At 49.2% G+C, this 15,507-nt stretch overlaps 1 protein-coding gene across 3 annotated transcripts in view; it reads left to right on the top strand.

The window, feature by feature from the left end:
• The window catches only part of GFRA2 (GDNF family receptor alpha 2), an 88,728-nt gene extending 73,708 nt beyond the window's left edge, over nucleotides 1–15,020 (top strand). For all 3 annotated transcript variants that reach the window (XM_066351089.1, XM_066351103.1, XM_066351093.1), the window contains exons 8-10: nucleotides 1,112–1,284; nucleotides 13,941–13,994; nucleotides 14,804–15,020. In XM_066351089.1, the coding sequence (XP_066207186.1) occupies nucleotides 1,112–1,284; nucleotides 13,941–13,994; nucleotides 14,804–14,926 (350 nt within the window). In that variant the 3' untranslated portion in view covers nucleotides 14,927–15,020. The remainder of the gene's footprint in view (nucleotides 1–1,111; nucleotides 1,285–13,940; nucleotides 13,995–14,803) is intronic.
• The last annotated feature ends 487 nt before the right edge of the window (nucleotides 15,021–15,507 follow it).

Raw genomic sequence — 15,507 nt, 5'->3', positions numbered from 1 at the left:
AGAGGCGGGGAGAGCATGCCCATCCACCTGGGCAGAGGGAGTTGTGAGAACCGTGGACCACTGAGCCTTGCTACAGAGTATGAGGCTGCCTGGAGTTGTCTGGACAGGAGGAGAGTCCTCGTTCTAAACGGGGTCTGTGGTCCCCACAGGTGTCAGGTGGTGGTGTGGGCCACTGCAGGGGGTCAGCCCCTGGTGCAGCGGGCAGATCTGCATCTCGGAGGGCTCATTCTCTGTTCTGGTGTGGAGAGGTGGAGATAGGGATGTGGTTTGGCGGTGATTTTCAGGTGTACTCGGAGCGAGTAGTGGCTGTCATGGGAGAAGACAGGGACAACTGTGAATCAGCACAGTGTCAGGGGGGGTGGAGGGGAGAGATGGAGTGGAGAGATCTGTAAGAGGTGGGCTCAAATGACGGCAAGTGTGTGATCAGGTAGGGAGAGGTGAAGCCTCCGAGCCTGGAAGCACAGGGGAGACAGTGTTGAGATGTAAGGAGTGATGCCTAGTTCAGGTGCAGATGTGGTGAATTCGAGGCTGTGGAGGCAGAGATTTCTTTAGGTATTTGGCTATAAGGTCAAACCTTTGGGACAGTTTTGTCAAAGAAGTCCCATTAATTTAGTGAATTAGTGCTAAGTAATTGTGTGGGATTTGCTGAGGGCACCCAGGGATGAGGGCTGAGTCTAGAGCCCTTGGAATGCCAATGGTGGGGACCTAGAAACATCTGAAGTTGCAAAGGAGCCAGGAGACCCTGTGCTGTGGGGGTGGGGAAGCTCTGGAGGGCGTGTGGTCTGCACCACTGAGTCTGAGGAGACTCAGTGCTCGCTGCCCTGGGCGAGGCCAGATCCTCCTTCCCGGCTCCCCACACTCCCAGAACCCTCCTCTCCTCCTCGGCACCCCTCATCACCCACATTTCTTTCCGTTCTGGTCTCTTGTCTTTTTCAGGCTCCCTCTTGCTATTTTCTTTGGTGCATGTGAGACCTTGGATCTGAAGGGACCTTCAGCACAGTGAAATCCTGGCTCTGGGTGATGACAGGGAACACAGGGCTGAGATGGTGAGGGGCAGGAGTGATGGGTGGCCCCTGACATCTCTGTGTCTACCTGCTCTCTCTCAATCCAGGGAACGCCATCCAGGCCTTCGGCAACGGCACAGATGTGAACCTGTCCCCTAAAAATCCCTCGTTGCAGGCCACCCAGGCCCCTAGGGCGGAGAAAATGCCTTCTTTGCCAGATGATCTCAGTGATAGCACCAGCCTGGGGACCAGCGTCATCACCACCTGCACATCTGTCCAGGTGAGGGGACACAGCTTTGCAGCTGGGGAGTGGAGCCAGGGCAGGCTGAGGGGCTAGAGAGGCACCGTGGTGTCCGAGGTGAGTGTGGGGAATTAGCAGACTGGGGTGCAGTTTCCTCCCTCTGGATCAGGGGCCTAGGCTGCAGGGAGCCTCTGGTGGGGCTAGCTTCCCACGTATTGCTTCACAAGGCATTCACCTTGCAAGTATCCCACTCCTGTTCCATCCCGGGGTTGTACTGGCCGCATGGCTGACAGGAGAAGTGAAACGGCTATATGTCAGCCATCTGCTCCTCCCCAAGTACGTGCCAATGGACTCTGAGTTCTCACACGGCGAGGTGTTGGCGTTCTTATTTTACACACAGAAATGGACCCAGGAGGCTTAGGCGACGTGCCCCAGGTATCAGCTAGTTAGAGGTGGCCGAAAATTTCATCTACACCTGACTCCAAGACCCATGGTGATCATTTCTCTTGTCTGTCCATCGTCCGCTTGTCTATACTACATGTGTTACGTGTGCATGTGTGCGAGATTTTATGTGAGACACCAGGGAGGGGTCAGTGAGTGAGTTTGACATAGGCCTGGCGTTTGTGGTCCTTATGGTGTTGTCCAGAGTCAAACAGTTCAGCAGCATTAGACATGGACTGTGGTCAGTGCCACAGCAGGGTTACACGGTTGGCATTGTGGAGGCACATCACAGGACTCCCCACCCAGCTTCTCGCTCTGCTGACATCATACCAGGTACTGCAGTAGGTTCTTTGCTTAGGAGGTGAGTCTAGTCAGAACATACACACATACTCACATACAGTCGTGCCCACACACTCATATTCTCTCCCTCCCTTCCTCTCTCTCTCTCTCTCTCTCTCTCTCTCTCTCTCACACACACACACACACACACACACACACACACACACTCACGCGCGCGAGCACACACGCACACACACGCACACACAAAAGGAAAGTGGTAAAGGTGTGAAGTGCTGGGTATGTTGATTGGCTTGTGGTGAATATTTCTCAGTGTATCCGTACGTGTGTTGGGTCATCAGGTTGCACAACTTAAATATACAGGGTGGGGCAAAAGTAGGTTTACAGTTTTCAGTATGTGAAACAGTTTATTTTATTTATTTATTTATTTATTTATTTATTTATTTATTTATTTTTTCCTGGGAGAAGTGTCTGTTCATGTCCTCTTCCCATTTTTTTATTGGATTGTTTGTTTGTTTGTTGTTAAGTTTTATGAGTTCTTTGTATATTTTGGATATTAGGCCCTTATCTGAGCTGTTGTTTGAAAATATCATTTCCCATTTAGTTGGCTGTTTATTTTGTTATCAGTTTCTCTTGCTGAGCAAAAACTTCGTAGTCTGATGTAGTTCCATTCATTAATTTTTGCCTTCACTTCTCTTGCCATTGGAGTCAAATTCACAAAATGCTCTTTAAAACCCAGGTCCATGAGTTGAGTACCTATGTCTTCTTCTATGCACTTAATTGTTTCAGGTCTTATGTTTAGATCTTTGATCCATTTTGAGTTAATTTTTGTACAGGGGGACAGACTGTAGTCCAGTTTCATTTTGCATGTGGCTTTCCAGTTTTCCCAGCACCATTTATTGAAGAGGCTTTCTTTTCTCCATTGTGTGTTCTTGGCCCCTTTATCAAAAATTATTTGACTATATATATGTGGTTTTATTTCTGGGTTTTCTATTCTGTTCCATTGGTCTGAGTGTCTATTTTTCTGCCAATACCATGCTGTTTGATTGTCATGGCCCTATAATATAGTTTGAAGTCAGGTATTGTAATGCCCCCAGCTTCATTCTTTTTCTTTAGGATTGCTTTGGCTATTCGGGGTTTTTTATAGTTCCATATAAATCTGATGATTTTTTGCTCCATTTCTTTAAAAAATGTCATTGGAATTTTGATGGGAATTGCATTAAATTTGTATATTGCTTTGGATAATATGGCCATCTTGATTATATTTATTCTTCCTAACCAAGAACAAGGTATATTCTTCCATCTCATTATATCTTTTTCGATTTCCCTTAACAATGGTTTATAGTTTTCATTATATAAGTCTTTTACATTCTTTGTTATGTTTATTCCTAAGTATTTTATTTTCTTTGTTGCAATCGTGAAGGGGATTGTTCTTTTGAGTTCGTTCTCAAATGTTTCATTGTTGGCATATAGAAAGGCTATTGACTTCTGTATGTTAATTTTGTATCCTGTGACCTTACTGTATTGGCTTATTGTTTCTAGTAGTCTTTTTGTGGATTCTTTGGGATTTTCGATGTATAGTATCATATCATCTTCAAAATGTGATACCTTTACTTCTTCTTTTCCGATATGGATGCCTTTTATTTCTTTGTCTTGTCTGATTGCTCTGGCTAGAACCTCTAGCACCACATTAAATAAGAGTGGAGAGAGTGGACAACCCTGTCTTGTTCCTGATTTAAGAGGGAAAGCCTTCAGTTTAGTGCCATTTATTATGATGTTAGCTGATGGTTTATCATATATGGCCTTTATCATGTTGAGATATTTTCCTTCTATACCCATTTTGTTAAGAGTCTTAAACATAAAATTGTGTTGTATTTTATCGAAAGCCTTTTCTGCATCTATTGATAAGATCATGTGGTTTTTGTTCTTTGTTTTGTTGATATGGTGTATTACGTTAACCGTTTTACATATGTTGAACCATCCTTGATATTCTGGGATGAATCCCACTTGATCATGATGTATTATCTTTTTAATATGTTGTTGTATTCGATTTGCTAGTATTTTGTTTAGTATTTTAGCATCTGTATTCATTAGAGATATTGGTCTGTAGTTTTCTTTTTTTGTGCCATCCTTGCCTGATTTTGGTATGAGGGTTATGTTGGCCTCATAAAATGTGTTTGGAAGTATTGCTTCTTCTTCAATTTTTTGGAAGACTTTCAGTAGAATTGGATCCAAGTCTTCTTTGAATGTTTGATAAAATTCGCTTGTATAGCCGTCAGGGCCTGGACTTTTATTTTGGGGGAGGTTTTTAATGGTTTTTTCTATTTCTTCTCTACTGATAGGTCTGTTTAGGCTTTCTGCTTCTTCTTGACTCAGTCTAGGAAGGTTGTATTGTTCTAGGAATTTATCCATTTCTTCTAGGTTGTTGAATTTAGTGGCATAAAGTTTTTCATAGTATGCTACAATAATTCTTTGTATATCTACGGTGTCTGTGGTGATTTCTCCTCTTTCATTTTGGATTTTGTTTATATGAGTTCTTTCTCTTTTTTCCTTGGTAAGTCTTGCCAAGGGTTTGTCAATTTTGTTGATCTTTTCAAAGAACCAGCTCCTTGTTCTATTAATTTTTTCTATAGTTTTTCTGTTCTCTATTTCATTTATTTCTGCTCTGATTTTTATTATCTCCTTTCTTTGGCTGGTTTTGGGTTGTCTTTGTTCTTCTTTTTCTAGTTCCTTAAGGTGTGAAGTTAAGTGGTTCACTTGGGCTCTCTCTTGTTTGTTCATATATGCCTGAAGTGATACGAACTTCCCTCTTATCACTGCTTTTGCTGCATGTCATAGATTCTGATATGTCGTATTGTCATTTTTATTAGTCTGTATATATCTTTTGATCTCTGCACTTATTTCTTCTTTGACCCATTCATTTTTTAAAAGTATGTTGTTTAGTTTCCACATTTTTGTGGGATTTTTTTCCTCTTTTTTGCAGTTGAATTCTAGTTTCAAGGCTTTATGATCAGAAAATATGCTTGGTACAACTTCAATTTTTCTGAATTTGCTGATGTTGTTTTTGTGGCCCAACATATGGTCAATTCTTGAGAATGATCCATGTACACTGGAGAAAAACGTATACTCAGTCACTTTGGGATGAAATGTCCTATAGATGTCTATCATATCCAGGTGCTCTAGTGTTTTGTTTAAGGCCACTATATCTTTGTTGATTCTCTGTTTGGATGACCAATCTAGAGCCGTCAGCGGTGTATTGAGGTCTCCAAGTATGATTTTATTTTTGTCCATTTTTGTTTTAAGGTCAATAAGTAGCTGTCTTATATATTTTGGTGCTCCTTGGTTTGGTGCATATATATTAAGCATTGTTATGTCTTGTTGATTCAGTGTCTCCTTAGCCATTATGAAATGGCCATTTTTGTCTCTGAGTACTTTTGCTGTTTTGTAGTCAGCATTATCAGATATGAGTATTGCTACGCCTGCTTTTTTTTGGATGTTATTTGCTTGGAGTATTGTTTTCCAGCCTTTCACTTTGAATTTGTTTTTATCCTTGTTACTTAGATGAGTTTCCTGTAGGCAGCATACAGTTGGATTTTCTTTTTTAATCCATTCTGCTACTCTGTGCCTTTTTATTGGTGAGTTTAATCCGTTTACATTTATTATAATTATTGACACTTGTGAGTTCCCTATTGCCATTTTATAAGTTGCTTTCTGTTAGTTTTGTGTCTTGTTTGATCCTTCTCTTTCGTTTTTCTATCTTTTGTTTTTATTTGGTTGTATTTCATACATCTTTCCTCTGTTGCTATCTTTTTTATCTCATGTGCTTCTGTGGTGGTTTTTTCAATGGTGGTTACCTTTAAGTAATGAAAAGGGTTCCTACCCTGTTCATTGTAGTGCACTATTTTGTGAGTACTTTTGCACTCCATCGTCCTTTGCTACTGTTAATCTCCATCCTCTCCCCTCCTTTCTTTTTGTTGTTGTCACAGTTTAAATTTGGTTTTATTGTGTTCTTCTTGGAGCTTTTACTTGTGGCTTTGTTTTTTTTTGTTCTTTGTATCTGATTGGAGAACCCCCTTTAGTAATTCCTGGGTTTTCTGATGATAAATTCCCTCATCTTTTCTGTATCTGTGAATGTTTTTATTTCTCCTTCATATTTGAAGGATAGCTTTGATGGGTATAGTATTCGTGGCTGGAAGTTCCTCTCTTTCAGGACTTTAAATATTGGGGTCCACTCTCTTCTAGCTTTTAGAGTTTCTGCTGAGAAATCTGATGATAATCTAATGGGCCTTCCTTTATATGTTGTATTCTTCTTTTCCCTGGCTGCCTTGAGAATTTTTTCTTTGCCGTTGGTTTGTGCCAATTTCATTATGATATACCTTGGACTAGGTTTGTTGGGGTTAAGAAAACTCGGAGTTCTGTTTGCTTCTTGAATTTGAGGCTTTAGTTCTTTCCACAGGCTTGGGAAGTTCTCATCTATTATTTGTTGGAGTATGTTCTCCATTCCATTTTCTCTCTCTTCTCCCTCTGATATACCTATTATTCTTATGTTATTCTTTTTGATGGAGTCAGATAATTCTTGTAGGGCTATCTCATTTTTTTTTTTAATTTTTGAGTCTCTTTCTTCTTCTCTCTGTTGTGCCTCAAGTTGCTTGTCTTCTATTTCACTAATCCTCTCTTCTATCTAGCCTGTTCTATTAGCTAAGCTTGTTACCTCGTTTTTCAGCTTGTGAATTGAGTTTTTTATCTCTGTTTGATTTGTTTTTATAGTTTCAATTTCCTTGGAAATATATTCTTTGTGTTCATTGAGTTGTTTTCTGAGCTCCCTAAATTGCCTTTCTGTGTTTTCTTGTATATCTCGGAGGATTTTTAGGATTTCTATCTTAAATTCTCTATCATTTAGCTCCAAGGTATCCAATATATTAAATTTTTTTTCCATAGATTTTTCCTCATCTGGCTATGTTACCTCTCTTTCTTTTGTATCCATGACATTCGATTTTCTCTTCCTTAATGGCATCTGAGGGTGGTTTTGTTGATAGTATTAATGAGATTTAATAAAGAATAAAAAGTTAAAAAAAATAAAAAATAGAAAAGAGTTGTTGGTTTGTTTTTTTTAAAAAAGTTAATAATGAAATAAAGAAAAATAAAATAAAAATTAAAAAAAAAAAAAAGGAAATTATTCCCCCCCTCCTTTTTTCCTCTCCTCTCCTCTCCCCTCTTTCTTGAGAAAATCTTGTGGTGAACTGTGAATTATATTGTTAAATAGAACAAACAATGCCTGTAATGGAGGGCCTGAATTGGGGAGAAGTAATAAAGGGGCAAAAAAAAGAAAAAAGAAAAAAAAAGGGCGTATGGACCCACAAAAAGCAAATAAAAAAAAATTGGGTCAAGAATAAAATTTCATGCTAGCATGGTGGGCAGCTCAGCTGGTCAGGGCTGTGCCACCTGTCAGGTGACCGTGCTCTGACATGGTCCACATGTCCCTCTGGGCACCGACAGCCTGCATGTGTCACCCTACCTCCCCTACCCCGTCAGGGCAGGTTCACCCATGGAGATATGGCTCTGCAAGCGGCTCTCCATGTGATTGGCGGTGGGTGTGGAGAATTCAAGCTGTGCTCTCCGCCCCACTGCAGCCCCTCAGTGCCCGAGGACTCCGACTCACTTTTTTCCTCCAATTCACCTTAGAAGTTTGCTAACTCGTTGCCTGGTTTCTTTTCCCCCAGCCTGATTTTCTGCAGGCTTCCCATCTGGGGGCTGGTCTTACCATTGGTCTGGTTCCAGTGGAGTTAGTGTCCAGTCCGTACGCGAGGTGATGGACATGAGGGTGTCTGTAGACTAAACACTGTAGCTGGTGTCATGAGTCCTGGGGGCTGGGCTCGGGAGGCTGCCTGGCAGGGGCTCCCCAAGGCCCGGCCCCTGTGACACTCTGTTTGAGGTCTGTTGATTCTGCCCCTCTGGACAGGACAGCTGGGGACAGCTATCCCAGGAGGAGAGGGAGAGAAGCAGACCCTCAGAGGCAGCCCACCCACCATCAACCCTGGTTCTTCTTCACAGAAGCCGAAGGGGAAGGGCCCCTGATTCTGTTTCATGAGCCTTTTTAATGAACACCTGCTACTCCATACCAGGTGTGGGACTGCAGGTGATTAAGTGCTCTCACGTGGGCAGGAGGCTGCATGAGCAGTCTGTCCCTTCCTTAGCCTGTGTCCCCTTCTGAAGCTCTGCTGGCTGGGAAGGGCTCCATGGTGGCTATTATGGGGCCTTTGGGAATACAGCAGCCCATGGCTACAGAGGGAGTCCCTGAGTGAGGGCAGAGCAGAAGCTGAGGTCAGGGTGGGAGGGTGTGGGGGAGGCCGTGCACCCCAGACACCCCCTGTCCTCCTCCCCATCCACAGGCCTGGGCCCTTGGGGAAGCCTTAGGTGGCAGCCTGTTGGGGACCCACATGAATGAGTGGATGTTAGGACCAGATGGCACTAGGAGATCTCCTTCAACCCCAAGGGACAGAAGCCCAGTGAGGACAGTAACTTGTTCAGAGTCCGCAGCCCCCGGCTGTGGGGCTGTCTCCTTCCGGCTGCACCATGCTGTTTGCTCCCCCAGGGTCTCTCCCACCGTGGCCTCTGCTCTGGGACCTGACAGACTCTGGTCCTCATGATGGGACTGCTGAGCAGACATGTGGGCGTCCACAGAGCAGCGAGGAGGCCCTGTGGCGGCCCTGTGTCTGGCTGCCTGGTGCTGTCTCCAGCCCTATACTCCCACCCCTGACTGTGCCCTGACCTGGAAGCCCTGCCCAAACGGGACTTTCTAGAATGTGGGAAAGTGTGGCAGAGTCTGCAGAATGGCCTCTACCCTCTCCCTTCTGACCCTGCCATGCACGCACACACACACATACACACCTGTGTGAGTTTCCCCTAAAGTAGAGAATCTGTAGTGAACAGACCAGTCTTGACCCTCATCCAAGGCCCGGCTTCTGGAGCCCAGTGAGGCCACTCCGTGATGTGGGTGTGAAGGCGAGGCAAGCAAGATGCTGGCTGTGCCCTCGTTAGTCCTTCTGAGCAAGGGTCTTCCCTTCTCCTCTCTGCACCCCTCTCTGCCTGCATGTCAGCTCAGGGGGTGGTCTCCCTGACTGCTCAGACAAAGCTGCCTTCGCTTACTCGGGGCTCCCGGCTGAGTATCCCTGGAAGACTGGCTGCAGCTTGCCCCCACCGTCTATCTATGGGTAATCGAGTGCCTGGTGCGTGGCATTGCGTAGTACTCCATCCAGGGAGGGAAAGAACCCCGAGTCCCCAGACCATTTGCTCTGTTGGAATGTCCTGCCCTCCAGTCTAGAAAACGGCCTGTTTTACTGCTTGTGGGCAGCTCCCTGTTCCGCTTTCCTCCCTCTCCCTGATGCCCCTGTGTGGGGAGTGTATGGAAGGGAAGTCCTTGCATTGAGAATGCAGGGAGATTGGTTAGAAAGTCCTTTCGCCATTTGATGGGCCTGGACCAGGGAGGCGCAGTGTGGATGGGGGAGACTAGCAGCAGATTAGCGCCTTTCCCGACCCTGGTTTGTTCCCAGTGGCCTTGGCATTCCCCCTGGGTTGCTTTGGACCAGTTTAAAGGGCCCATCAGATCATTTGGAGTCTCACCCTTCTCTGGGCAAAGGGGCTCCAGCGACACCATCTCCTTTGCTTTCCGGGTCTACACCAGCCAGTTTCTGCTCTTACCCTTGATGCTGCCCATCACATCTGGGGGATTAAAAATGAGTTGGAAGGGGTTGTCACAGCCCCCTCACCACACACCTGCACGGGCTCAGCAGCCAGCAGCCACCACCTCTGTCTCCTCCTTATCCTGCCTGTTCCCTGGTGAGTCTCCTACCTGGAGCCTAGGCCTGTCTATCAGGCAGGCATTTCTGATTTATAAGTGTGGCTTGTTCCACAGCTTTGAGAGACTTGTGTGCATTCCTTCTTGTCTTCCTCCCTCTCTTCTCCCTCGTAGTCATTCATTTATTCACCCATCTGTGCATTTGTGCATTTGTTCAACATAAATTCTGCCTGCATGGCACTGTGTTCCGGGCACTGAGGCTGACCAGCTTCTAGACCAGTACCATTGTCCCATACGGGTGGGATGGGCATGCTCAGATAATCATGGAGAGGAAGTGGGAGCATGGCCATAGAGGACAGCCTGTATTCTGGGGGGTCGGGAAGGAAGCAGCCTATTTCCCCCTCCTAGTTATTGACCTGGGGTGTAGGTGACTGTGTGGATGTTTATTTCTCTTGCTGGGGTGTAAGCAGGGCTGTGACCATTCATCTTTGGAACCCCTTGTGGGAGAGAGCGCTGAGGGGGAGTTAATGGTGAGGAGGAAGGCCAGGAATTTGAACTTCTTGTGGCTTTTGAATTAGGTAATGCGACTTCTTTCTGTCTGCACACCACCTCCTCCCATGTGCCATATGTAGAGGTCAGCTGCTGGGCAGATGCCTGCCCTGTGCTGTTTGCTGAGCCCAGATCTGGAGGGACTTATGTGGACCTCAGGCTGGCCCTAGGAGAGGGTGCCGTGGCCTTCACCACCTGCTCCGTGTTTTCTGGAAGTCAGGTGGTGTCCACCTTACAGCCTTCTTCCTGTCTCCGGCCCATGAGCTGCCGGGTAGAGGAGAACAGCAGGCCTTCCCTGGTGTCTCCTGGCCCTGCCTTAGGAGGCCGGACTAAGCTCTGCTCAGCGCCATGCCTGTGGAATTACAGAGTCCTTAGATTGGTGCAGACTTGGCTGTGCCTTATGCCCTCTCATATATAGTCACATGGGTCAGTGAAGTACATTTGTCCCATCTTAAAGATGAGGAAATGGAGGCTCCAGCAGATGAAGAGACTTGTCTCAGGTCATTGGCTGAAATGGACTGATGCCCTTCCCTCCTTTCTTGGGTCAAGGGGCGATCCCAGGGGAGGCTGGGATCAGTCTAAAGGCTGAGGGGTCTGAGGGCAGATGTATGCACTAGATCTTATAGCACTTGCAGGAGGAACTGTAGGACAGCTGGAGGGAGCCACTGTGTCACCTGCTCTCAGCAGTCAGTGCGGCCCTTGTCCTGGAGCCTGCAGGACTGCAGTGTCCCTGGTACAGCAGGGCTTCAGGTGAAGGCTGTGGAAGGTGTATCTATGAATGATGGGCACTAATGGGGTGTGGGGAGGGGCGGGTCCTATGCCTGATCTTCAGGGAGGTCAGTCCTTTTGTCCTCAAAGTCCTTGAGGCTCTTGTCCAAGCCGGCAGCTGCATTGGCTTTCCTTGGGGCTGGCCCAGGGTGGTGTGGGTCAGGGGAGAGGCTGAAGGGGCCTCCTCTGCGCCTCCTCCTGTGTCCCTCCCCCTCCTCTGTGACCCTCCCACTCCCCTCTGTTCCCTGCTCTGGGCTCTTTGTCTCTGGGTGCTGCTTCCCCCTTTTCTGCCTCTTCTCCCTTTCTCCTCCCCCCACCTTTTCCCTCTCTAATAGTTGACAACACTCCTGCCCTCTCCCCTCTTAAAAAGAGCCTGCCAAGTCCTGCTCACCCTGAACTGCGAAGTCCAGCCATCCCCTGGGCTGCTGCGGAGTGCACACCAGACCATACGTCATTGGCTCAGCCTGGCCCAGACCTGGCCCTGGGCTCCTGCGCTTCTCCGTGGGGCTGGCCCTGGTGCTGCTCTCAGAGCCCACAGTGCTGAGGGCCCTGAGCTCCCCGAGGGCTGGCGTCTCACGGGAGAAGGTTGTGTGGCCAGGCCTAGAGCTCAGCTAATTCAGTAGTTTTCTCAGGCCTTATTTATTTTTAAGCAGTAGACTATTTTTCAAAACAATTTTGTGCCAGTGTCCAGTATATAAAGTGGAGCTGCCTTGGTTGAGGTGAGGATAAGGACACGAATCCCGCTGTGTAACTGTACGGGGTCCATATTTAGTGAGCACCGTGGGCAGGGACTGTGGAGGGAGACAGAGCTGCCACACCCGGGACATCGGAGCAGGGAAGGGTGTGGGAGAAACGTGCTGGTGTGCTCCCGTCGTGTGACAGGCCCCAGGCCATCACGGGAGGGCAGCCAGTAGGGGCTGGGAGCTGCTCCCGGGAGCAGCCAGGTGAAGGTGAGGGTCGGGGCAGTCAGAAGACAGTGGTGATGGCACCATCTTGGAGATGCCCCGGCCGGGTGAAGGTGAGGGTCGGGGCAGTCAGAAGACAGTGGTGATGGCACCATCTCGGAGATGCCCCGGCCGGGTGAAGGTGAGGGTCGGGGCAGTCAGAAGACAGTGGTGATGGCACCATCTTGGAGATGCCCCGGCCGGGTGAAGGTGAGGGTCGGGGCAGTCAGAAGACAGTGGCGATGGCACCATCTCGGAAGTGGGGTGTGCGGGTCTGCTGGCAGTGGCCTCCCACAGCTCTGGCTGGGGCTGCACTTGGTCCTGGGCAGTAGAATACAGTCTTTGGGCCAGAGAGCCTTAGAGTACACCCCATTTTCCAGGGAGACACGTTGGTGGCTTGGCTGGGCTGGACCTTGAAACCTGGGTCACTAGTGCTATGGTCTTGAATAGGATCCCCTGGGTCTGGTCTCTAATTTCATTCCTGCCGCACTGTCACCACCACAGTCACGTCTCCGCCGTCGGCAGTGATAGCTCTTGGTGGGACCGGTGTGTGACAGCTGGGGCTTTGTTTAGCTGACCAGATGCCCTGGGTGTTAGATTGTCTGTGATGTCCGAGGGATTGTTGATACTTCTGGCCAACAGCAGTGATTTAGGCAGAATTTCTTGGGCTTCCCAGTTACTTCTGGGGGCCAGAGATTCCCCCAGGTGCTTTGAGAACCAAGTCCTCTGAAGCCAAGACAGAAGTAGCATATCCCCCAGCTGGTTCCCCTGGATCCCTGTTACAAGGATTATAACAAAGGATGTTCTTCATGCACACCGCACTCTCTGGTCCTGCATGCACCTGCTCGTGCCAGGGGTGCAGACCCTGAGTCACCCCCACCCTGGCTGTCCTTTCTCCTTCCTCGCCTTGACCACAGAGCTCCCAGGTGCCACACATCTGTTTCTGTGGGAAGGCCAACACCTGGCACTGTTGCCAGATACCCGCCTGACATGCACTGGGGCAGACATCACTAATCAATCACAGCTCTTTCCCATGAGCCCAAATGCTCTTCCTGGAGCTGGCACTCAGATGCCAGTTCTGACCCATGGCATGCATTTATTCATTCATGCATGTGGTAAAACACCGCTGTGGGGCAGACACTACCCAGTGTGAGGAGAGGAAGATATGGTGTTGACCTTGTCGAGGGAGCTCTGACATGATAGGAAGTTCTGTGCAGCCCTGGCCGGTTGGCTCAGCGGTAGAGCGTCGGCCTGGCGTGCGGGGGACCCAGGTTCGATTCCCGGCCAGGGCACATAGGAGAAGCGCCCATTTGCTTCTCCACCCCCACCCCCTCCTTCCTCTCTGTCTCTCTCTTCCCCTCCCGCAGCCAAGGCTCCATTGGAGCAAAGATGGCCTGGGCGCTGGGGATGGCTCCTTGGCCTCTGCCCCAGGTGCTAGAGTGGCTCTGGTCGCGGCAGAGCGACCCCCCGGAGGGGCAGAGCATCGCCCCTGATGGGCATGCCGGGTGGATCCCGGTCGGGCGCATGCGGGAGTCTGTCTGACTGTCTCTCCCCGTTTCCAGCTTCAGAAATTAAAAAAAAAAAAAAAAAAAAAAAGAAAGTTCTGTGCATGGTGCGTGGCTTGTTTCTCTGTTGTGTTGGAAGTTGGCGAGCACAGTTAGAACTCTGTCCTTCAGGAGCCCAGAGGAGACAGGACCAGGTTGCTGAGGATGTCAGAAAGGGGCAGGGTCTCGTGCTGCACGGGATGGAGCCAGCACTGTTCACGTGTGCCCTCTGCTTTGTGAGGCCAGCAGCGGCTGGCAGGGCCACAGAGGGTTGGACCTCCTCCGAGTGACAGGACTAAGCTTGGTCAGAGACCCAACTGCAGTGACCTGTCCTAACTAGTGCCTTATCTCCTACAGGAGCAGGGGCTGAAGGCCAATAGCTCCAAAGAGCTGAGCATGTGCTTCACAGAGGTGAGTGGGGCAGAGCGGGTACTGCAGGGGATGGGCCACAGGGGGCTGTTTCCAGGCGAGCCTCAGACTCACAGCCCGCAGATCCCATTGCAGGCTGGGCCAGCTGAGCTCCTGGTTGGCCTGGACCTGGGTGGGCACACACTGTGCTGGGGAATGGGTGCAGAGGCTGCAGTTAGGGCCCTTGGCTGTCTCTTTGAAGGAGACACAAGTGCTGCTATGAGCAGAAGCCTTCCCAAGCCTCCCTGACTCTTTAAAACAAGTGTTCACAGTACGTGTTCTGTGCTGGTTCTGTGATCTGGAGGAGATGGAGATGGAGAAAAACACCCTCCCTTCCTAGAAGGTGCCCTCATGCACGAGTGTATCTGACTACATACATAGTCTGTTTGTAGCCTAGATGAGGAAAGAGGCCATGCAGGAGGAGGAGCGGCAGTCAGAGCTGTGCAGGGGGTACCTCATGGGGGAGGAGGGGTTTGACCACATTTAGGAACAGCTCCAGGAGGTCCTAGTGGACCCTGGGAGCTTCTTCTCCTTGAGATCTTTAGACCACCTCCTCCATGCTGGCCTGCACCTGCAGACCCTCCTTACTGGGCAGGGTCAGCCAGGCTGTCCCGGGGGCTATGGCCCTGCCTCCCCCAGCTCCCTGGAAGCGTGGCTGTCTCCAAGTGAGAGCACAAAGGCATGTCCTCCTGGGAGGGCGGGAGGGCAGGGCAAGGGGACTCCTTTCCTCTGCCTGCTCCCAGCCCTGCTGACTCTGCTGGTTTGTCTTTCTTGTTCTCTTTGCTCTGTCTCCCTCTCTGCCGTGGCCTCAGCTCACCACCAACATCATCCCAGGGAGTAACAAGGTGATCAGATCTCACTCAGGCTCCTGCAGAGCCAGACCTCCGGCCACCTTGACCGCTGTCTCCTTTCTGCTGTGGAAGCTGGCCTTATAGGCACTGGGCCCCACGTCTGGAGATTTCTGAAAGCTCTGTGGACGAGAGCACCCGCCCGATGAGATGGACACACACACACACACACACACACACACACACACACACACACCCCTTGCAAAAAATGTTTTCCCACCTACTTTCTGAACCTGTCTGCTCCCAGGTTTCTTCTACCAGAGAAGTTTTCTAAACCAAACAGCAGGCGGGCAGCCTGTGAACCCCCTGGTAAGGGTACCCTGGTACTGAAGGGGCTGGTGTTTTCTCTCTGGACCCTGCTGCTGGAAGAATCAAGATGAGACCCTGTGGCCCGAGGGACTTTTGGCTGTGCCTGATGTGGTCTGGGGCAGGACAGTGGCCGCGCTCTTCTGAAGTTGCCCACTCTGGGCATCTGCCAGGGGCTGGCAGGGAGCGTAAGGTGGCAGAGCAGTGAGGCTGGCCCTGGGGGTCCAGTCGGGCACCTGTAACACCTCCATTTGGCTTCAAGGGTGGAGTTTATTTTGCCCTCCCTCTGTGGGCCGGGCAGGTCTGCTTCTGACCTGCAGGGGTGGTGACCTGGAGATCCCTCCCCCAACTGTAGCCAAGGG

This window comes from Saccopteryx leptura, chromosome 1, assembly GCF_036850995.1.
Source record: "Saccopteryx leptura isolate mSacLep1 chromosome 1, mSacLep1_pri_phased_curated, whole genome shotgun sequence".
Taxonomy (NCBI): Eukaryota; Metazoa; Chordata; class Mammalia; order Chiroptera; family Emballonuridae; genus Saccopteryx; species Saccopteryx leptura.
The sequence above is the reverse complement of the archived record's forward strand: the minus strand, read 5'-3'. Positions and strand labels throughout refer to the sequence as shown.